This window comes from Gymnogyps californianus, chromosome 6 (genome assembly GCF_018139145.2).
Source record: "Gymnogyps californianus isolate 813 chromosome 6, ASM1813914v2, whole genome shotgun sequence".
NCBI classification, from domain to species: Eukaryota; Metazoa; Chordata; class Aves; order Accipitriformes; family Cathartidae; genus Gymnogyps; species Gymnogyps californianus.
The window spans coordinates 21656891-21679266 of NC_059476.1; the positions used below are offsets into that span (position 1 = coordinate 21656891).

The 22376-nt window shown below is 43.8% G+C and overlaps 1 protein-coding gene across 2 annotated transcripts in view; it reads left to right on the forward strand.

Annotated features, from left to right (window-relative positions):
* The window catches only part of ANTXRL (ANTXR like), a 62808-nt gene that overhangs the window by 24458 nt on the left and 15974 nt on the right, over window positions 1-22376 (forward strand). For both annotated transcript variants that reach the window (XM_050898983.1, XM_050898984.1), the window contains 7 exons: window positions 1860-1929; window positions 3072-3150; window positions 7971-8066; window positions 8774-8812; window positions 11990-12088; window positions 13806-13973; window positions 15149-15229. In XM_050898983.1, the coding sequence (XP_050754940.1) occupies window positions 1860-1929; window positions 3072-3150; window positions 7971-8066; window positions 8774-8812; window positions 11990-12088; window positions 13806-13973; window positions 15149-15229 (632 nt within the window). The remainder of the gene's footprint in view (window positions 1-1859; window positions 1930-3071; window positions 3151-7970; window positions 8067-8773; window positions 8813-11989; window positions 12089-13805; window positions 13974-15148; window positions 15230-22376) is intronic.

Genomic DNA, 22376 nt, shown 5'->3' on the forward strand with positions numbered 1-22376 from the left:
CTCCATTCCTCTCTGATGCCAGTTGCTGGTCTCATCGCAGCGAGCATGTAACACGGAAACTCCCTGTCATCGCTGTGCTAAACAGGGTCTTTTGTTTGCTGTCTCAGCAGCCAGGCAAAGGACTGAATGGCCAAAAAAGATTGGGTGTCCAGTTTCTCGGCAGTCCTGTCTTATTCCCGAGAAGCCATGTATGTCTGGCAGGGTGAAGCACGGCGTGGGGAGGGGAGCTTTGCTCCTTTTCTGTATATGCTACCCTTGTTGGCTGAGCACAGTAGAGGCTTTCATATCCTGCCGCGGTCAGACTGGTGCCTTCCCTAGCGGTGAATTCACTTACAAGAGAGAGCACATGAATTGCTCCTTCATTTCCCATCCTAGTTGCCTGCGTGGAGGCTGCATTAAATAAACTCTGGTGGTCTTGCTCTCATTCCACTTACAGATGCCCTTTGCCAGGGATTTGTTTCTTGTGGTTTACGAGGTGGACAGACTTTTGTTTTTTTCTTCCTTGTCCCTAATGCACTGGCACCTTGACTGGACTTCACACAGTGAGTGCTGACCCGGGCCTGGAAGTACACAAGAGGAAAACTACCCTAATTCCACATCTCCTCTGTGCTGTGTTCTCCTTTGGTTAGATCTGCAACAGATGTTGTGATGAGACACTGATCTATGCTGGCTGGCTTTTTTCCCCTCAGGCTGGCTCTAAAACATATCACTATAATTTCCATGGTCTCATCTCTGCCAAAACAGGGAAATGAGCTTTGTCTTCAGGTGTTCTTGGGGTGGGTGAAGCATGAAAGAACAACTCTCATATCTGTTGTTGCTTGAGTTAATTTTCTTTCTTAGGTAGAAAGAGTAATCAAGCCTCTAAGGTTTAAATAAGCTAGCGGCTTTTACCAGCCCCTAATTCAGTTGGGTTAGACTTTTGTGAACCAGTCTTTCTCTGGACTAGCACCTTAGCTGCTTTGGGCCATTTGGAGCTAAGATGCAGTCACAGCAATGACTTGTCTGCTCTTGTGCCTCAGCTTATGCACTTTTAGTGGAGTGGCATTGCAGGATTACTGCTGGGCCTCCTTTCTGTGTTCATGGGACTTGGCTTTCTGAATGTGGCTTTTGAAAGCAACAGGATTAGCACTGCTGTCTCTTGGAGCAGCAGAGTGCAGGGAGGCAGGAAAACACCCATGGCCTTGCTTTTGACTGCCTGCACCAGACCCCTATAAACATGGGCTGTTTCCAGATGATGCTGCCACAGAGGGGAGGTTGGGGACAGGAAAAGTAGCAGCTACTGCAGGAGAGGTCCTCACAGTAACATCGGTCATGGCCCCCTCTGCCTATCTCCTGTATATGACCAACCATGGGATGGTTTTTTTTCCTCTGGTGTCTGTCCACTTCAGCTCCACCCCATCTCTGTTATTCCTTTTCCCTGGGCTCAAACAGTGCAGCCTCGGCTTCTCCTGTGTGTTTGTTTGGAAGTGGTAGGCAAAAATTGAACCCTATACTTTTGAGCCCTTGAGTAACTTGTGGAATCAGAGTATTCAGTATGAGTAGAGTTTGCATGAACTTGTCAGATAGACAAGATGAATATTGCTCAAAGTGGCTTCAAAATGGCTGATCACTGCTGTGAGGAACAGAGATGTACTTCCATTTCTTAGATGTGGTACCTCTAGCCTGATAATGTTATGTTGGCATCAACAAGAATGGTCATCCTAGTACTTGGCTTTGTAATCAGTACCATTGGGGAATATTGGGACTTGCCTATTTACTGAATTCATCTGTGGCTCTCATTGCTGTCAACGCTTCTCCAGGGGCCTGCTTGGGACAATTTCTTTTTTTCATCCCTGACAGTTATATTCATTTCTTTTCAGATGAAAAGCCGACCCTTGTTCACGATACTTACTTACTTTGTCCTGCCCCAGTGATAGAAGATGCTGGACAGTAAGTATTGCTTTCCAGCACATGTCAAAGAGAGGATACTTCTGGATAAGGATGTCATTACTGAGCCAAGGGCTCAGAGTTTTGCACAAAGTGCCAAGCTAATAAATTTTTGTGTATATGTGTGCCAGGATTACCTCCATCCCCTTTGTGCCAAATCCTCTCCTAGTATGAGCCAGCATGGCTCTACTCAGTGTTGGGTCTTTAGCATAGCTTAACCAAAGGCCTTGTTGGACCATGGTCCCATATCACAGAATCATAGAATGGTGATTTCTCCTCTATTCCTACATCCTGTTTTCTCAGACCAAAAGGTAACTGAATTCCAGGCAAACTTTTCATTGTGATTGAACAGAGATGCTCAATTTGAGTTCCTTTGCTGCTCTTGTAGATGTTGCTTCCTGTGTTTTGCCCTGCTCTGGCTAGTGCTGGTATTTTTCAGCTGTTGTAATCCTGCATACTCCTGGGAGACATGGCACAAGGCCCTACCTTCCCCCGGGTGATCTTGTGGGTACTTAAATACTGTACTGGGGATGAGGGGGAATGCCTCCCTCCCCTTTCCTATTTGTGGGTGAGGGAAAGTTGTTTGGTGGTTTTTTTGGTGTTTTTTTGTTTGTTTGGTTGGTTTGTTTTTTTTCCTCAGACCCTTTCTCTGATATTGGAGAATGGCTAGGGCCGGATTCTTCTTTGATTTCACTGTCATTTCTGTGTTTTTACCCCTTGACCTCAGAGCAAGTATTCTGGATTTACTTGGCTATAAAAGAAAACACGTTCTAGCTCTTTAAGCTGCAGAAGAAGCTGCTAAAAAAAAAAGCCTTAAAGTTTCTTGTGCTATCTAGGGTAGTATTCCAAATGTCTGAGACTTTGTTATGACTCACTGTCCCAGTGCCCTTTGCCCCAGGTAGGATGGAGGTTTTTTAATAAAGAGCATATGCCCCAGCTCAATTAAGCCAACATAAAAAGGGTAGCTCATGGGCAAGCAGAGAGACAAATGCAGGTAAGCACCTGAAGCCATGAAAATGCCTTGACTCAGCAGGACATTTTATCCATGCGTGTTCATGAGCCAATGGCTAAAATACAGCCAGAATAAAGGGAACAATGGGAATGAAGATGACACTAAAAATAAGTGTATCTGTTTTGTGCTTTAGGGTGGTTTTCCTACAAGTCAGCATGAACAACGGGCTAACATTCATCTCCAGCTCTGTCAGCATCACCAGCACACAGTGTGTAAGTAATTGCAATGGGGCTTGACAGAGAAACCATGAGATCTTGGAAAGAGACAGTGGCTCTTCAGGCAAAGCCTCCTTGAGTGAGCATGAGCTCTCTACAGCTTCTGCATCATGGTTATTGATTGGATCCCAGCAGTTCTTTGAAAAATAACCACGGCTAGTTAGGATTAAATCATTATGATGACACATAGATCATGATAGATTTACTGAATAAAAAATTACAACAAAAGGCACCCTGCCCATTCCTATCCCAGGAAAGAGAGATCCTCAAAGCTAGGATCTGACTAGAACAGAATCAGGGAAAATGAGGGAAGGAGCATCAGGAAGCAACACCCTGTTGAGCTTTGGGATCCCTTATGGGATCTGAGGTGAAAGGTGCAACTGCCAGGACTTGGATCTGGAAGGGCCACAGCATGGAAGGTCCTCTAAATTTACATGGTTATTTTTTGGTTGGAGCTTACAGCATTTGTTCTTAGACCACCACAATTTGCCTTCACTAGTTCATGATTCGCTAAGGCATTTTTACAGTTTTAGTCACAGGAGCTGGTTGCTTTTCTCTTGGCATCATGGGGGATGACCAGAAAGAGATAGCAGCCTCAGATCCTGGGATGAGCTTCTTGATAAAAGGCTGCTGCTCAGCCCAGCTGAGGGAGAATGAGCTGCTGCGGGACAGTGATGGCTGTGATATGAGCATCTCCTAGTCAAAAAGACCACTTATCCCCTGGTGAAGTGTCAGGGACCAACAGCTAGAAGTGATCCTTTATCAAAATCTGATTTTAGAATCACACCATCAAAATGAAGAAGCTTACTACTAGATAAGCAGTCTTCTTCCTTGCCTTGGAGTAAAAATAGGCAACACCCATAGCTGGTGCAAGCAAGTACGGTAGCTAAAGATTTGGCCTTGTGCTTGTGGACTAAACAAAGTTTGCTGAAGTACCTGATAGCAAACACTTTGTATCAAAGTTGAGCTTTATTGATATTAGTGTCAAAAGGACTTTTATAGCCTACGCCAAATGCTGTCATATTGGTTTGTAATCATTGTTGGCCTTTTTGACAGCTGCAGAACAGAAGGGCAGGAATGAAGATAGAGGCAGTGACTGGAACTTGCAAATCTGATTTTCTGATGTTTTCAGCAATGAAGCTGGGAAATCTCACACCAGATTGCTGGAACAGTCTGGGGTGCAGGGACTCAGAATTTAGCAGAGATGTGTTTGCTGCTTCACCTGATTATTTTTATTTTTCCAAAACTTTCCTCCAAATTTTCTACACTGAAGACTGATATTTTCACATTTTATTCCTCTCTTCTACCTCAGGTACAATAAAACCTTTTGAATCTGCAGTGAAACACAAGTGTTAACTGGTGCATTTAGTTACCCATATGTAGTTTATTTCTGATGAAGACTGAAGTCTTAGCCCTAGCTGGGCTTCCTACAGGCCAGAACATGGACGGAGGAAGCTTTCCTCTCAGTAGCCTTAGGATAAAGAGAGGAATCCAATCTCCAGTCCTGTCAGTCTGACAATTTTTGACCAGCCTCTTGCAGATTGAATGTGAAGGAGGCAGGGAGCCTGATTCTCAACTGGTACAAAAAAAGACTATTTCACTCCAGTTACATCCCATAAGCAGGGAGGCTGGCAGTTCAGTTTCCAACTTTGTCTTAATTTCATGCATTTCACTCTTCTCGTTTTAGAGACTCCCTCTATTTCCTTTCCTCTCCCATTTCCTTTTCTGTGGGTGGCAGTCAGCTGGCCTGCTCAGCTCTCCTCCCCAGCTGGCCCTTCTGTCCTTTCTGTACAGTAAGTATCTTCTCTTCACTTTACTCCTAAAGCCTCTGTGTGATCCCTGTGCTTGCTTCTGTTTAGCTGCATGAAGTCTGCTATTTCCTTTTTAAAGTCCAGCTTCACTACCATGCTTTGTATATTTAATCATTAAAAGAGGACTCTCTAGCTTCTTGCTGCCAGCAGCTCCCGAGCTGCTGCTGGCAAATGTCTTGGCGATTTATATGAGCACTTAGCATGGGAAAAGCAACGCCTGGGAACAAAGGCTACAAAACAAGGAGGTAATATGTGTTTGGAGTAGCAGTAGCAGTGGTATGTGCATTTGTGGCTCATGTACTGCATTGGTGCTGTGCTTGGATTTGTTTTTAAGGAGTGCAGCAATATCTCTTGAAGTTATGCTTGATTTCTTTTCATCCTTTTCTCAGCAAACTGACTTCACTGGGAATTCATGCCTCTCAAATGTCCGCTTCCCAGATGCATTAGTGCTACATGGGGCCATAGGAGGGCCAGAGAGGAGGGCTGCAGCACTGCACTGCAGCTGGTAGTGTGTCTTCTAACAGGACTCCTTTGAGCAGCACTCCACCTTGGCTTTCAGCTGCTCCCTGACCAAATGAATGAGATGAGCTAAATAGCGTATCCCAAAACAGGTCGGTTTGTTGTACCTGTAACAAGAAGCCACAGAGCAGTGGAGGGATGGTGATGCTGTGATACGGAGGTATGGGATACTGGGCTACCTGCCTAAAAGCATGGAGAAAGAGCCGTGGTTGTGTTAGTCCATTCTTGAACATGTCAATCCTAACAGCTCTAGGATTTGGCCTGAGAAAGAACTAGGTACCACCCAAGTCAGCCACTCAGGATCTCACCCAGACTTTGCAAAGCTCTTATCAGCTGGTACTTTCTTTTCCACCCTGTCTTGGTGGGCTGGAATAAAGTTAATTTTCTTCTTAGTAGCTGGTACAGTCCTGTGTTTTGGATTTAGGATGAGAATGATGTTGATAACACAGTGATGTTTTAGTTGTTGCTAAGCAGTATTTATAAGAAGTCAAGGACTTTTCAGCTTTTCATACTGCCCTGCCAGCAGAGGCTGGGAGTGCACAAGAAACTGGGAGGGAACACAGCAAGGACAGCTGACCCAAACGAGCCAAAGGGATATTCCATACCATATTACGTCACGCCCAGTATATAAACTGGAGGGAGATGGCCAGGCGGCACCGTGGCTCGGGGATTGGCTGGGCATCGCTCAGCGGTTGGTAGGCAATTGTATTGTGCATCACTTATTTTCTATATTCTCCTAGCATTATTATTATTTTCCCTTCGTTTTCTGTCCTATTAAGCTGTCTTTATCTCAACCCACTTCCCACCCCCCCAATTCTCTCTCCCATCCCACTGAGGGGGGGAGTGAGCTAGCGGCTGCATGGTGCTTAATTGCTGATTGGGGTTAAACCACAACACACCCTCAGCATTTTCATTGTCCAAGGGAAAAACAAACCCACTTGGAACAGCGAAGGGAAACTCCTGTTGTAAGAAGGGGCTAAGCATCAGTTTCTGGTGTCATGGGAATTCAGCAAGTAGTTTCAGATTTAATAAGGTGAATCTCATGGACTTTGTCCTCCATAAATCATCTTTGGAATTTGCTTTCTTTCCATTTATCCTCCCACCTATCCTTCTTTGAAAATCTCTTCCAGCTTCCTCTCTAGCCAGCTCCTGTTCAGTCACCCTGATTCACAGACCTTTCTTCAAGTGCTTTTCACATCTTCCTAGTCCCAGGCTCTCCTCTAGTTTGCTGCCAGGTTTTGCCTGTTCTCTGTTGCTGGTGAATTGAACCTCTTCTCAAACTCAGAAAATCTACCATTGAAGAGGTTTCTTTTCCCAGCATAAAAGAAATGGCTGGAGCACCAGAGCTAATCTTAACCTCATCCCAAAGCCCAGTGCAGTCCAAGGAAACAGCATGTCCCAGCATGCCACTACCCGTCTGCAACGAATGTTTAATTTCCAAACAGCCATATGCTCTGTATGTTCTGCAGGGGCCAAGCAGCATATAAAGACCTGCTTTCCTGTAGTCATCAGAGCAATACACAGAGTTAATACCTCTTCTGAACACACTGCCATGAAATGCTCTGAGTGCAAAGAATCCATCAAGATTTACCCAGGAAAATCAGAGCTGTTATTCTCTTTGGTTGCCTGGCTGCTCTGAAAAGCTAACTTCAAGTGTTAACATCTGAAATTTTTTGGATTCTAGTCATTTTAAAGAACACTTAACTTTGATTTTGAATGTAGACCCTTAGCTATCCAGCCCCAGAGTCCTACCGTTCTCTGCAGAGAAATAGATGGAATATAAGAATCAGAAATGCTTAAGATCATGATTACAACATCTCACTAAAAATAGTCAAACCAGCCCTAGGAAGCATACCAAGAACCAGCAGCATTAAGGACTAGTTTGCATAATCAATCAGGCTGGGGTTGTGTGTGCACTTTGAGTCAAGAGGCAATACAGGCAGGCTTGGAAGCTGATGAGGCTGAACGAGTAAGTTGTGCTCTGTTCTGTGATGTTGACATGCAAACAGTTACCCATAAGCTTTTTGCTCTAATATTCACATTCTTTGAGTATCAGCATTTGCATGTTCTGCATCTCTAGTGATGAAAGGTTACTCTGCACACCTGAGAGTTTGTAGTCATGTAGTTTGCAATGCCCCTTGGACAGTATTAAGGGACCTGTCAGCACAGATTTGGGAATGGTTTGTATACAAGTTTAACACCCTTGAATCTAGTGGGCTGTAAACATGTCATAAATGTATACATAAATTCTACATATACACACCACAAACAGGAGGTGCTTCCTTGAACCATGACTTCAAATACAGATTTGTCACACCAAATACTGGTGTGACCCTAATGATAATAGTGATTGACTGTACAATCTACCTGAGACCTCGTAGTGAGAGAAAGGTGGCTCATTTTGCCCAGTCTAAATGTGTAACTTCAGGGCTCGTGCCTTGTTTGTGACATGCGCAGATAACTCAGAAGTAATCATCTTGTTTGCAGCTGACTGGGACCATCCTTTTCATTGCGCTCCTGATTCTCTTTCTGCTGCTGGCTCTGGCTCTTCTGTGGTGGTTCTGGCCCCTCTGCTGCACGGTGGTAAGTACAGGTTTTTATTCTTTTGACATGGTTTCATCTCTTCTCTGCGAAAGCACAGAGTTAAAGTGTTGGGGTGTGTGGTTAACTTTGTTTAAGAAAAATGCTGCCAGGCTTGTAAGGCCCTGATTCAACAAATTGCTTAAAGTGCTTGTTGAAGTCACTCTGGTCTGGGTTTTTGAATGTTGCAAGGCCAACGTGATTTTGACACTGAGAAGTTTAAGTGAGCTTGTGGACATAGCCCAAGTTTCTGTAGAGATCAAGACCTCCTTAGAACAAGACTTGAAACCTGCTGCAGAAAAGTGTAATGGAACTGATTTACTAATATGCACATAAGAAGTTATGGTCCTTTTTAAAGACAAGAGTTAGACTTTCTTTTTTCTGCAGATTCTGAGTGAATGTTTTGCACTAGCTTGGTAATTATATGATATTTTTTAAGGCAGAACTACCAGAATATGGGGCTGTATTATGAGCTACTTAATAGGGCACTTCTTGACTAATCAGATAGTTCAATGTGATGGATTTAGCTTCTCATCTGCATTTATTTTATGCCCGCTGAAAAGCAATGGGGCTAATGAGAGGATTGAACGTGGGGGAATGGAGCAGGGCAACCCATCTGTGATATGAGCAAGAAAGCAGAGAGGACATAGCAGTGAGATGGATGAACCCTACCATTATCTTATATTTCTCCCATTGATTATGTATTCCAGGTGATCAAGGAGCCACCGCCACCACCACCTCCAGAGCCTGTAAGTAAGCTATTTTTGAGCTGTTGCACTGTCTGCAGCTACTGTAGTGTATTGTGCTGCCCGGGAACATCAGCCCTGTAGGTGTCTTAATGACACCTTGAAGACTGTGAGAGGAAGTCTCTTGGGTCAGGACAGTTATTTCTGCCTTCTGACCTCTTTATATACATACAGCAAGATTATTTCCATCCACAGAGAAAATAGTTACATAACTCAGAAGTCCACAGACCAACAGTTCCTATGGTATTTTGTTCCTTCTGCTGCGCGTCAAACAGGCGTGTAGGCAAATCTTTGCTTCTCAAGCTGTGCTGAAAGCTGTCCCTCCTCCAGTAAAGCTGCCGTTGTTCTCAGCAGGAGTTTAGCCCAGATTGGCAGTAAGGAAGAAAGTCTGGCAGCTGGAGGAAAGGACAGCGAAGGCCACATTCTTGTGGCTTTGCTACAGGAGTGGGAGACAAGAGCCTGCCCCGGCTGTGTCTCTGCTGCAGAGTGACCTTTGGAAGGACATCTAGCCTTTCTCCATTTAGGTTGTGAGCTGTTTGAGGCAGGGTTGTATTTAGCTCTTTTTGGGACAGTAACTCACTGACCCTGATGTCACTGACCCTGACCTCAGCTTAGTTTCACTGTACTGATTTCATGAAAATAATAGTAGTAAATAAAAGTACCTCCAGAGAAAACTGATGCCTGCCTTTATTTCTTTCCTAGGCATAGACAGTTAAATGATGGAAAAATACTTGCCTAACCCACAAGAGAAGCTTACAGTTTGCTGCTAACTTGCTATAACTTGGCATGAATATCAGGAGGCAACCACAGCTGCTGTTTTGAGGTTGCCAGAGGCCACCATTACTGTGTATGTGATTCTGTTGCTTGTCCTGGGCAGCAGCACTGTGACAATTTAACTTTAGAATACGCACTAAAATCATGCTGGTTTTAGGGTGATTAGTGTTGTCATGAAGCATGCAATTGCAGCCATGCTATGTTTGAAGGAGTTTTCAGAGAGCATCACACCCCTGCAGCAGAGTTCCCAGATGCTTTGCGATTATTCTGATCAGCAGAGATTTTAAATGCAATCAAAGAGACTGTGAGCTGACGTAAGCCTCCAGGAATAACACCGAATACAGATGTTATCCATCCCTTTACTTGGCCTTGTCTTCATCCAGTATGAATTGTTGTTTTGTTATACTTAGCACTAGCATCCCCAGGTATGGTGACCTGCCCTTTAGCTGATGTAGTCTGGTATTGCTGCTATTAAACTGAATATAGTTACCTAAAACGTGTTCGAAACTGCAAGCATTAGATTTCTGTTACTTTTCAAAATGTATGTGGTAGCTGTTGATGTTGCTTTGCTATGTGTTCAGTGTAGGGGATATTTGGTATAAATCCTTTATCAGCTGGAAAAGTATCAGCCATCACTGTGTCCTGCTACTGTCAGGCTTGCCAGCAATAAGGGTTGTTAGACATGAAGACTTGAAGTCTGTGTTACATCCCATGGAAGAGGCAGGATATTTTATATAGTACTCAAGTTCACAATAACATCAAATATAAATGAATTAAAACTGCTGATGTAGTTCACTGGGTACTGTTTTAGATGTGGCACGAAATGGGATAAAATTTATTTGTGTATTTGTTATGCTTTTCAAAAAAACAAAACAAACCAACCAAAACAACAACAAAACCCAACACCAAACCACAGTGCCTTGCTTGTATATTTATTTCCCTGACTTAGGATAAAAACAAAACAACAAAAAAACCCCAACCAAAAAACCAAACCAAAACAAAAAAAATCAAACCCAAACCCCCTTACTAGTTAATGGAAATGTCAACTCTAGTCTTGCCTGGCCACACTAAAGAATTTGTTGGAGGAACTGACCCATGAACCATAGCTGAGAGATCAGATCAGATGTCACTGAATAACTGATGGGAATAGCTTTCTCCAAGGCATAACCTAAGAGTTAAATATGAACAAACAAAAATTAAGGCATGTTTTTTAAAAGCTATTACTGGCTTTTGGACTCTCAATTCCTTTTACATTCCAATAGAAACATGTAGGGCAATTTTGAGAAAATGTCACCTAGTAATCTGACAATAATTTGTGTCCTTCTCTAGTATTTGGATTTCACTTGATTTTTTTTTTTTTTTTTTTTAGTAAAAACTAAGTCCAGGCAGTGTTTCTAGAAACATACTTGTACTGATGAAAATCAGCAGAGAGCACTGTGCATGGCCAGTCCAAGAGCAGCATGCACATCTGCATATCAGCATGAGGTGTAGTTATTTGTCTTTATTAAAGAGTGTGAGGAATGATGATAGTATTGTAGGAGGCTTGTTGGGCCCTTTCCTCAATTATGTGTGTACTTGGAGAGTGTCTTTGATGTGGTGTGACTTTGAGCTGCCTCAACTCAGCGTAATGATAGGGAGTCTGAGAAATCCCAGTGACTTCTATTGGCTCAAGATGATACAGCTGGAGATGTGTTCCCAGGGTTGTCAAACCAGAAACATTTGCCAGCTTTTAGTTAAGCAAGAACAGAATCATGAACCTGAAGTAAAACCCTAATTCAGACTCTCCCACGTTCCAGAAAAATAATCTGCAGTCTTTATAATTGCAGGTCAAAAACTCTGGATCTGAGTTCCCTGACAATTTGGAGATGCTCCAGTCTGAGTCCTGGTTCCAAACTGTACAGCTTGAGCCGGACTCTACAAAGAGTCAAGCAGCATAGAATAACTCGTTACAGCTGCTATGAGAAAAGGGTCTGATGCACATGTTAGAAAACTCACACTGGTAGCTTTTTTCCCCTGTTAGGTGACTTTAAGTTCTAAAAGCGCAATTAATAAATAATTTCTTTGGGCTAACTGATCGCTGCATTTTCTGCATAGCATAGTGGCAAGCCAGTATAATGTACGATTCATCTCCACTTTGCCTTCTCTTACAAGTCAGTTGTGATTTTGAAGCTCAATGCATATTTGACTAAATAAAAGCTGCCTGGAGAGAGGAATAGGCAATCCTCTTTGGCTTCCCTAGTTAAAATTGCAGCTGCAGAGACAAGAGACTTTTGTTTTTTGTCAGCAAATAAGTATAACACACAAAGCCAGATATCCAAGGACTGGACCATAGGATGTTCAGTTGTTTTCCATAGTTTATGCTGTTTCCGTGAGAACAGCAGTAATATCTCCCTGTCTTTCCCATAGGAATCAGATGATGAAGATGGATTGCCAAAGAAAAAGTGGCCAACCGTGGATGCATCTTATTATGGAGGTCGAGGTGTTGGTGGCATTAAGAGGATGGAGGTATTTGGCTTGTTCTTTAGTGTTGTAAAAATCAGCACATTTAATTATAGATCATATCAGTATGTTTTTATGTGATTTTTAAAAAGCTACCTTGATGGACTACAGACTGGGATTTAATTAGGGCTTGTCCACCTGATTGCACCTGCTGTCCAAGTAACAGACATCAAGCTGCCATCATTCGCATAATTAATGCATGAATAATTAAATGAATCTAGCATTATGAACCAGAGAAAATTTGCATGTTAAGGAATGGGATAAGCACCAAAAGAAGTTTTAATTTACTGAATCAAACCCTTCAGTGCAGTTGGGTCCAGTTCTCTTGTCTCAGGCAGTTATGCTGGTTTTGAGTATTTGAGAGTGCAATCTGCACTGTGCCTGGCTGGCTGGAAGCAGTTGGTTTGGGGAATTTAAACCAGTGATTTTTCTTTTTTTTCCCCTCTTTTTTTTTTCTTTTTTTTCCTCTTTTCAGTTTGGGGTTTGTTGTTTTTGGTTTTTTGGGTTTTTTTGGTTTTTTTTTTTTTTTTAGTTAAGCATTAACTCCTAATGCACAAAAACACATCTGTGTTGAAACTGGCCAAGGAATCAAATCCTGCCCTGGGATTTATGCACAAGCCAGTCTTGATGTGTAAAGTAAGGTGTTACTGTGAAATAAATTTGCCTTTTGTTGTCCTATGGCATGTATGTTCCAGGGAGTCAGTGGATAATGCTGTGATCAGCTACTAACTCCTGTAAATAACCATGTTAGTGAAATCAATTCAATATTCCTAACCATGGGTAATGTAAGGCAGGGAATTGTCACTCACCTGTATCAGCCGAGGGCCTAATGATGACTTTTAGGGATGTTGCACCAGAAACTCTCACTAGATTTAATCTGTAGCTGAGGGAGGTGGGCTAATATAAGCCAGCTGAGGATCTGGACCAAACTAGGGCTAACAGAATGAAAGCAATGGCTTCTTAGCAAGTCCCTGCAAGTCTGCAGTTAAAATATTGCATCTTAATATTGTTAACCATTTTCCTTGGGAGAATTTTATCCTTGATGCTGAGTAACCCTATGGATCATATGTTGCCTTTGAATGCAGGGTCACATTTCTGTTTGAGGTCAGTCAGACAACAAAATCAGAATTTCAGCTTGAAATAAGTAGTGTATAGTATGTGAAGATGAAGTTATTGACCTCTCTTGTGACTGTGCAAGGTCATCTTTGGAAGAGCTGGTTTTAGTAGTAGCTGCACAAGTTTGAGGGCTGATGCTTTTAAACCATTCACGTACTTGTCCACTGACCCTTTTTTCACTTTTGAACTGAACAGGAGCTGCTCAGGGCTAGCTGTAAAGACTGCCTACCTTCAGCTGGTGCTGCTGCCTGCTTTTTGCATGAGGCAATGGGAAGCGTATTACACTTGTGTCCTAGCAGAGCTGGGCAGAGTGCTTCAGATTTCACTTGGAAATGGGTTAATCTGCCCTGGATGCTGTGAATTCCCACACCACCTTAGGTTACTGGAAGGTGCAAAGGCTAGTAGTTCAAGCAGCTTTTGAGTGAGACTATTTGACTCTTAAATGTGTATTTCTGAGTACAGCGGGAATTTGGTGCCTTCATAAATTTGGCTTCATGTCTGGTGGCATTGGGTCATCTGATGGGAACTAGTTTAATGTCTGAGAAAACCACCCGCTGGCAGGGACTGCTGAAGTGTCTCTACTTACAGTGTGCTCTCCTTACTTCAGGTGCGATGGGGAGACAAGGGGTCAACAGAGGAAGGAGCAAAATTGGAGAAGCCAAAAAATGCTATTATTAAGTTACCAGAACAGGAGTATGAGCCATGGGAACCCAAGCCGAAAAAGCCCCATGTGAGAAAACCACCTTCCCAGCGGAAATGGTACACTCCAATCAAGGTAATGTGTCTGACCCTCAGTTTTACCAAGTCTCTTATGTCACGCATGTTACTACATCCCACTTCCTTAGCGCAGCCTTTCTTAGGAGAGCCTATTCAGAAAAACGGCCAGTGACCCTCAACTTTGGCCATTTCTTGGAACGTGCATTTCACCTGGCACTGTGTTGCCATAGTTTTTTTGAGGAAGAGCGGAGGGTGTTGGAGGGCATGAGCAGAGATCTTCCCTCCCTCAGCTCACACCTTCTTTTCAGGTACTTTTGCACAGCCTGGATTGCAACAGCAGATATCTCAACTCTTAGGGAGGGTGGATGCTGTTTTGTGCCGTCTCAAGGCAGCATACAAAGAGGATCAGATAAAGTGCACCATCCTTGCTTTGATTGCACTGTGGCTAAGGCCTTGGGTTGGGATTCAGCTCTGTTCCCCTCTAGTGCAGCCACAAGATGTAGTATTTGATTTTGGGCAAGTCGCTCAGTCTCTCCACATTTTCATCCCCGTTTCTCCCGTGTCATTATAGTATCTGGTGTCTCCCTGTCTTTTAATGTATGTATCCTCACACAACCCTTGAGGCAGGGCAGAGCTGTTATCTCTGCTTACAGAGAAGGAAGCTGGAGGGCTAGCGCAGGCCAAGGGAGCAGCATACCATGCTCATCCTAGAAACCTGTGGCCATGTCCCAAACCAGTGCTGTGTGGGATGAGTTCCCCCCTCCCCACCATCCTCACAGATTAGTTTAACAGTGCTTGAATATATTGTCTGGAAAGTACCTGTGAATTTTAAAGCCTTGCCTAGGTAGGTAGTCTTGTGGCTGTTTATCCATGCTCCAGCTCGCCTCCCATCAGTACAGTACTTTTGTTGTTCTGCCTTTTGTTAACGTAACGCCTGTCTAATTGTGCCTCTTAGGGGAGTTGTTCCATTAAACTACAGTCATCCTCAGTGAGTTTCGAGCAGGCTGAATTTGGCCCATTGCATATTGGGTACATGTTACCTCGTTGAGGTCTCTTTTCTGGCTGTCCAGATAAGCAGTATACAGAGGGCAAGGGCACAGGAGCAATGTTTGTGCAGACAGTTTAATACAGAAAGGCTGGATCAACTCACCTGTAGTTTAATCTCATGCTGTTTTCCCCATATTTCTTGGTCATGTCTCTCTTTTTTCTTTTTTTTTTTTTTTTTAATTCCAGGGCAAACTTGATGCACTGTGGGCTTTGGTTCGACGAGGCTATGATCAAGTCTCTCTTATGAGACCGCAGCCAGGGGATAAGGTAAGGTGTCACAAACACACTGGCATGTCACTTCTCTGTTAGCCGCAGCAATGCTCTTCCCTCCAAATCACCCTATCTTTTTTTTTCTCTTTTTTTTTTTTTGTGAGCTTGTCTCTTTTCACATTACCCTAAGGCTAAAAATTTGTCACAAGAGCCAGAGATTTCAAAATGAGCGAAAATGTTTGCTGTGGCATCTATTTAAAAGTATTGCCCCAAAAGGTCAACAGCAATGTCTCCACTGTGATGATTTGAGCAGACTGAGGAAGAAGCTGGCCAGCCACAGTAGTATATGAGACCTTTTTCAGCCATATAAGTTCTTTACCTTTTTTTTCCTGGGCACACGTGTTGAAGTCAAAAGATAGGTTCTTTGTTTGTGGGTTCTGGGGGACTGCTCATTTTGAATTTAATATGCAGTAGTTGTTCTACAACAGTAATTATCCTTCCTACCCAACTTTCTAAAAATGCTTCTCAGATTTAATAATAAAGTGATTAATGAGAGAAATCATGAGCTGTGCAAATGATGAAGAAACAAATTATAACAAAGTCAATGGAGAATAAAGTTTCTGTAGAAGTCTGTGCAAAGACACATTTCTCGGGTCATATCCTATATTGATATGTCTGCCTTGATAAAGTCTGTTGGCCAAACATAGGTCAGGAGTAGATTCCTCCTGGGAGGAAGCAGGGAGTCTGTGCCTTTCAGAGCCACAGAGATGTCTGTGTGCTGCCCCTGGGTCACTTGTGATAGCTTAGTTCAGAGCTCTCACAATTTCCCCATGAGAGCCTGGCACCATTATGGTTGTCTCTATCTTGTTATTCTGGGGGGACAACTCCGTAAGAATTGAGTGCTGCTGCTTTGGGCTGTTGCACCTTCAGGTTTGGCTTTCTGCGGTGGCACTTTGAAACATGAGGACTGAGCAGAGACGACAGCATTTCTCCCCCCTGTGGCCGTTCTCTGGCCGTTCCATACATTTCATCACCTTTGCTCTCAGGGGAAGGGGTTGTAGAGTCACAGCAGTAGGGGCCATAAAGTGCTTTTCTGAGGTAGGAGTGGTGCAGAGGCCCTTGTGCTGGGCTTGTTTGCCTGGGTGACTTTCACAGCTAATAACAGACTTTAAAAGTAGCCCTAATTTGCATCATCTAGGGCAAATAAGTTGCATCCCTCTGGCTTTTGGCAAAATACCGTTATGGCATTTGTCTAGTTATTAACCAAACATGCAGCTTCAGTATTTAAAGTTTAGTCTCTTCCATTTTTCTTTTGGTGCGTAAGTAAACTAAGAGAACAAACTCAGCTTCCTATGCTACTTTGTAAAATGGTCTTAACTGTTTCACTAAGCTGCATTTTCAAGGCAGCTGGACTCAAGACACCTTATTTACTTTTTAAGCACGTTCTAGAGCTTCTGAATAGGCTCTTTAGGCCCAGCTGTATTTTGATAGCGCTAACATTGTATAATATGAATCTATCCTCTGCCTTTCACTCCCTCAGTTGGTACATTTCTATCAGTGCAGAGCACAACAGAGCCTCTGTTAGCCTGTGCGGTCAAGAAACATGCAGGGGGCTGGCTCCGAACAGGGATCCTCAGTTCCTTGCCTTCCAGCTCTGATGCGGGGAGGACGAGGGGCTCAAAAGAGGCAATGTAAAACAGAGCGAGCTGAAGGATTATTGTATCAAGGAGAACATTAGAAAAATCAAATGTACATCTGGGAAATAGGGTGGAAAGAATCCTATTGAGCCAGATTTTGTGGAAGAATAGGATCATCTCTGTTCCCTGGCCTGTGAAATTAACTAAAGCTGAAGAATATTGAAAGCGAAACAAGAAAACGACTAGACATCCTTCTGCTGATTTAAAAAAAAAAAAAAAGAAAAAAAAAAAAAGGACATCACAGGCCTGTATTTCATGAAGAAAGCTAGCACAGAAAAGAGCAAGGTTATTATTTACTGTTTGGTTGACTTTAGTAGCAATCCCTCAGTGAGAATTGGCTCCTTGTGAGTTAGGCTTTTGGGGGGGGGGGGAAGTGTATAAATACACAAGTATGTACACATAAGTATATATGAGTATATACACACACAGGCACACTCTTACTTTGTGGCTGAAGAATGGGGAGATCAAATCAGTGCTATGAGTGACCGGCAGCATGGACAGCCTGGAGCTCTGGCTGTGCAGAGCTGGAGGAGCCCGGCAGCTCCAGGAGCAAGCCCGCAGCTCCGCTCGACCCAGCCCAGGTGGGGACAAGGTCACTCCGGTAGAGCTGTGCTGACAGCAGTCGGTGGATTTTGGTTTACTGTTGGGTAGACATGAAAGTACAGCCTGACATGCCTCGGTGCATGGTCTTCTTCCAGACTGCTCCATCCAGAGGCCAATGACTGTGTGGTGATCTTGGAGAGGGGAATCGCTTTGCTTTGTGGGGTTTTGAGGGCTTTGGGGGGGAAAGGGGAAGAGTTCTTTGGGTTTTTTAGTTTGCCTTTTTTTGTTTGATTTTAAGGTAATTTCATAGTTGTCTTGGTTGTTCAGGAAAACTTAGAGCCCAGAAAGCAATTAACACAAAAAACCACAATTTAACTCTGTTTTGGGAGTGGCATTTCGATTCATAACTCAGAAAATTCCTATCTCTGAATTTCCCAGAATCAGTCAAATTATTATCTTTACATTTTCAGGGATTACCAGAGATATATAGGTTGTTTCCCACTGGAACAAGATAACTCACTGAAGTTACATTTTCCAAATTTCTGTTTCACAGTTTACCTCTCTTGGGGGGGGGGGGGGGGGGGGGGAAGTTTTCATTTTCCATTTCTATTGCTTGTTGGGCATATGTTCACTTTTTGCAGCCATGGGGAGAAATTATAGCAAAACACTTTTTTCTGCGTAATGAAAATACTAGTTAGAGAAGCGAACATCCACAGTACAGGGAGAAAAATATTTTTTACACGGCTTCTGGGATGGGGAAGATGACAAAGGAGAATTTTTTGACATTAAAAGATTCTTTAAAAACTCTTTTGAAAGGTGTAATTTCTTTCATCATTTAAAAATGAGTACTGTGGTTTGGGAGCTTTTCTCCCCAAAAAGTCTGCAAAATACTTGTAGAAAAACTGTTTCTGTGATAGTTTTGATGGAAAACAAAATATGTTAATATTTTTGGTATATTCACCAATGTATCTGGTTTTGTCACAGAGAAGCAAAAGTCTGTTAGACATTTGTCAGAGCTGTTCAGCATCTTCCCCCACAACACAGCCCTCTTCTCTTTGGCTCTGCAAACCATACAGCGAAGGCAGTATTGCTACACCAGCTTTTCAAATCATGACTTCTCCCCCACTCCCATCATGAAGTGAAGTTAAAAATGGCACTGATTGGGTTTTTTTGAGTCTTCATGTGGTGAAGCCCATTCCAGAGTGTGTATGAGAGCCTTGCAGTGGAAATTCACGCTGAAGCATGTGTGCAGGAATACAGGGCTGGACTGCTGCAAGGGACTTTCTGTTATCCTTTGCTCTGGGTGGCCAGGGCTGCTGTCCGTCCATCCTCATTTCTTCCTTCATTGTGATCCTGTTGCCTTTCCCAAACCACCTGCTCTTTTCCTTACCTGTGCCCCCCTTGGACTCCTGCCCTAGCCATTCCCTTCCATTTCCTTCTGTGGTTTCTTGCTCTCCTTGCTGTCTCTCTCAGTCCTTGTTTCCCTGCATCTCCTCTTGATGAGACAGACTGGTGCCCTGCAGTCCTGCCCTCTGGGAGCAATGGGCTGGTGACCAGCCTCCTTTCCCTGTTCCTCTCACGCTGCAGGAACTGAGCTGCTGGTAGCAGCATGCCCTGGGTTATGGCCTCACTGCAGAGCTGGCTGAGGCTCCTGAGAGCTCCTCTGCCCTGGCTCGTGCCTTCAACAGACTTATCAAGAAAAGGATCTCAGGATGGATGACCTGTTAGTATTAGGCAGGATTGTATTAATAGGACTGGCAGTGAAAATCACAGGCGCTTTTTGGAACTGCCTATTTAAAGAAAACCAGCCAAGCACAAGCACCGATGCCTCTTCTCCTGGGAGCTGTGCCCACGGTGTTTGGCTTGGCTCTGCAGTCAGCTCCTCCTCTTGGTCTCCATTCAAGATCCCGTCATGGCACCACTGCTGAAATTCGTTGGTTTGGCAAGTACCTCAGTAAAGGGTCACAGGACCCCCGCTCACTCGACTTCTGCAGGTCACCCCTCGCAGGAGCTTCTGTTGCACTGGGATGGGACAGCAAGGGATAAACACACTTAGCTCTACCCCATCATTAGCAGATGGGCTGCTATTTGTGGGATGGCTTTTTGCTGAGCTCTCAGACAGCATCAGCAGAGGAGCGAAGAGGTGAAAAAGGGCTAGCAGCTCTGCTGCGGATTGCTGGGCTTTCTTCCTTGCAGTAATGTACAAAGTTGAAGCCTTCATAGGCATTCTTGCTACTGCTGCAGTGATGGATCCCTTAGAGCTAGGCTGATATTCTTCCCTTCCTTCCCGAGAAATTTGGGGCTTAGAGGACCAGCAGTCACTCTTTTGGCCCAAGAAAGGGATTGACAGCTCTGAGGCAGGGACACTGCTCATCCAGCAACAGGGAGCATGTCAGAGTGGCCACATGGCCTGGTGAGCTATGTGTTGCTCAAGATATTCAGGCTGCCTTGAGGACTTACCCATCCCTGTGTTGGTGTCCTCCTGAGCTTGGTTCTGAGCTTGCAGGGGGCTGCTATGAAGATTGGAGTTTGGGAAATATTAATGTCTGTCTGTCTTGAGAAGTATCTCATAGAAACCATAGTAGCTGGTGGGGCAGGTTGTCAGTAGTCTCTGCAAAAGGGAACTTTCAAGCTCTTCTCCTTGGCCTCATGGATCAAAAGTGGGGCTGTTACCAACGCCAGCAAATAAACATTAAAAGCCCCAATATGTGCAGAGGGGAAGGTGAGATGCTTCTTTCAAATGGTCTGCTTAGTTGCTGCTTTCAGCAAATCTATTCCATTTTGCATTTCAGCACATACTGTCACAGGAAATTCTCAGAAGCTCGGTTTACCGAAAACCTCAACTAAAAAAAAGAATACATTTTTCCCCCCAGGCAGAATTGCTCTTGTTTACTTTAAAGCTTTAGAAAGTGATCTCATTTTTTGTCACTGAAAATTACCTGCAACAGAGAGTGAGAGTGTAGACTCGATTTTGCTGTCACCATCACCCTTGTATATTCATGGGACTTTACTTAGAAAAAAGGAATCCTTTAGCAGTACTACCCTGTGGTTTGCACATGCAAAGCCCTTTCCTGGGGAAGGGGACTAGAAGTAGGCTGTTGTACAAAAACCTGAAAGGCTTTTTTCCTTCTTAGTTCCATAAAACTGAAGGTAAAAAGGCTGCTGTGCAGCCAAAAATTTCACAAACTATGAGCTGCTGGTCATTTTGGAAGCCAGGACTTCTGGGACCTTTCAAGTTCTCACCATTGAGTTACTGCGTGACTTTGAACAAGGCACAGCAGCTGGAATTTTAACCATCAGCCTCTGAAATCAGAACAGGAGTATTTGGGTTCCTTATTCTGTGTGTCGCTTTCGAAGTGATCACTCTTAAGCTGATAGGTTTGTTAAAAGCTCAGAAGGTCTGATAACCCTCAAATTTTGAGTGCATGCTGACCATGACATCTATGTGCCTTAGTTTTCCCAACTGCAAAACAATCATGAGAACACAGTATTTATCTTCCTTACAGCTGTGAGGTTTAGTTAAGTCCTGCCAGGCACTTGGGACTCCTCAGATGAATGGTGGGACACCAAACCTATGGATTATTAATGACTAGTAATTACTTTCTGGCTGCTACCTACAGGTGGTCAGCAGCTTGAATGCAGCCCATGGGGATGGCAGCACCCGCCTGTCACTCCACGCTAGCTGCCCACGTACCAGTGCTATTTGGAGCTCATTCTAATTACTTCTTTTCAAGACCGAGTAATGGCCTTTAATAGGCTTTCCTGCCACTTGCTTGGAGATGTGTTGTAATCACCCAAGTAGTAATTGGCAGAGCTACAGGGGGTGCTGGAAAAGCAGCACTGAGCTCCTTCAGACTGTATTCATCAGCGACTGCTGCCTGGTTCTGGGGCTTTTCTCCAGTTGCTTAACCTTTCTGGAGCCAATTACCTTCATAAGCTGCTGAAAAATTAAAGAGATGAGGACATCGCCTGCCGCAGTAGGTGATCTCACTTCGTCACTTTCAATGAAAATGTGACACATGTAGCTCCCGTTTTACTTCTTTTTTTTCTCTTTGCAAAGGACACCAGTATCGGTAAGGTTCATTCCTGCTGTAGCAGGTGTGGTATGAGGGAAAAAAGCTCCCTGGTGTGGGACCAATGTCCTAATGCACAGTTCCCAGGATGTGGAACTAGCGGTCTGTCCACGTCTTTGGAAGCCAGAGGCACACTCAGTAACAACAACCACAAGAGGCTCTTCTAAAGGATGGGTACAAATCCCAGGGCTGGTGCCACTTAGCACACAACAGGCTGAAGAAGGATTGGCCTTGTGGTTAAGACACTGAGATGTGACTTTGGAGATCCTGGCTGTAGCTGATGTAAGTTACTTCATTTCTGTTGTGCTGTAGTTCCACAGTGATAAATGAGATGAACAGTAAATTTTAGGAGGGTGAGACCATGTTGCTAACAGCACTTTGAGCACTTCATAGATGGACTCTGTTAGGTAGACGGGGCTCTTCTGCTGCTCTTAAAGTGTGTGTACCACTTGGATATTTCTTTGCTGTTTATGGTAAAGGAACAGGTTCATCAGGTCTGATTCTCAGTTTTTTATAGGGAATGTGACTTTGGGATAAGAACTGGTGACTTAGTCCCTTGTTAACTGGAACTCTGGCCTATCTGCCTTGGTGGAATAGGCTCTTGCATGTCGTTAACACAGTTTTCCAGGCAGCACTTCAATGATGCTCCACAACTGTACTTAGAGTACAGTGTGTCTAAGCTATGCAGGCCTGGCTTGGAATCAGATGACTATCTTGGGGCTAGGAGGAAGCCCACAACTGAAGGTACATCTTTTTTGAGAAGACAAGTGCACAAATGCACATGTAGTTGCTTACTAGGACTGCATGTACAGATCCACAATTTGCACATGCAAATGAACAGATATGCTGCGGCCAGCACCCTTGGATCAATGCTGAACCCGTGATTACCTT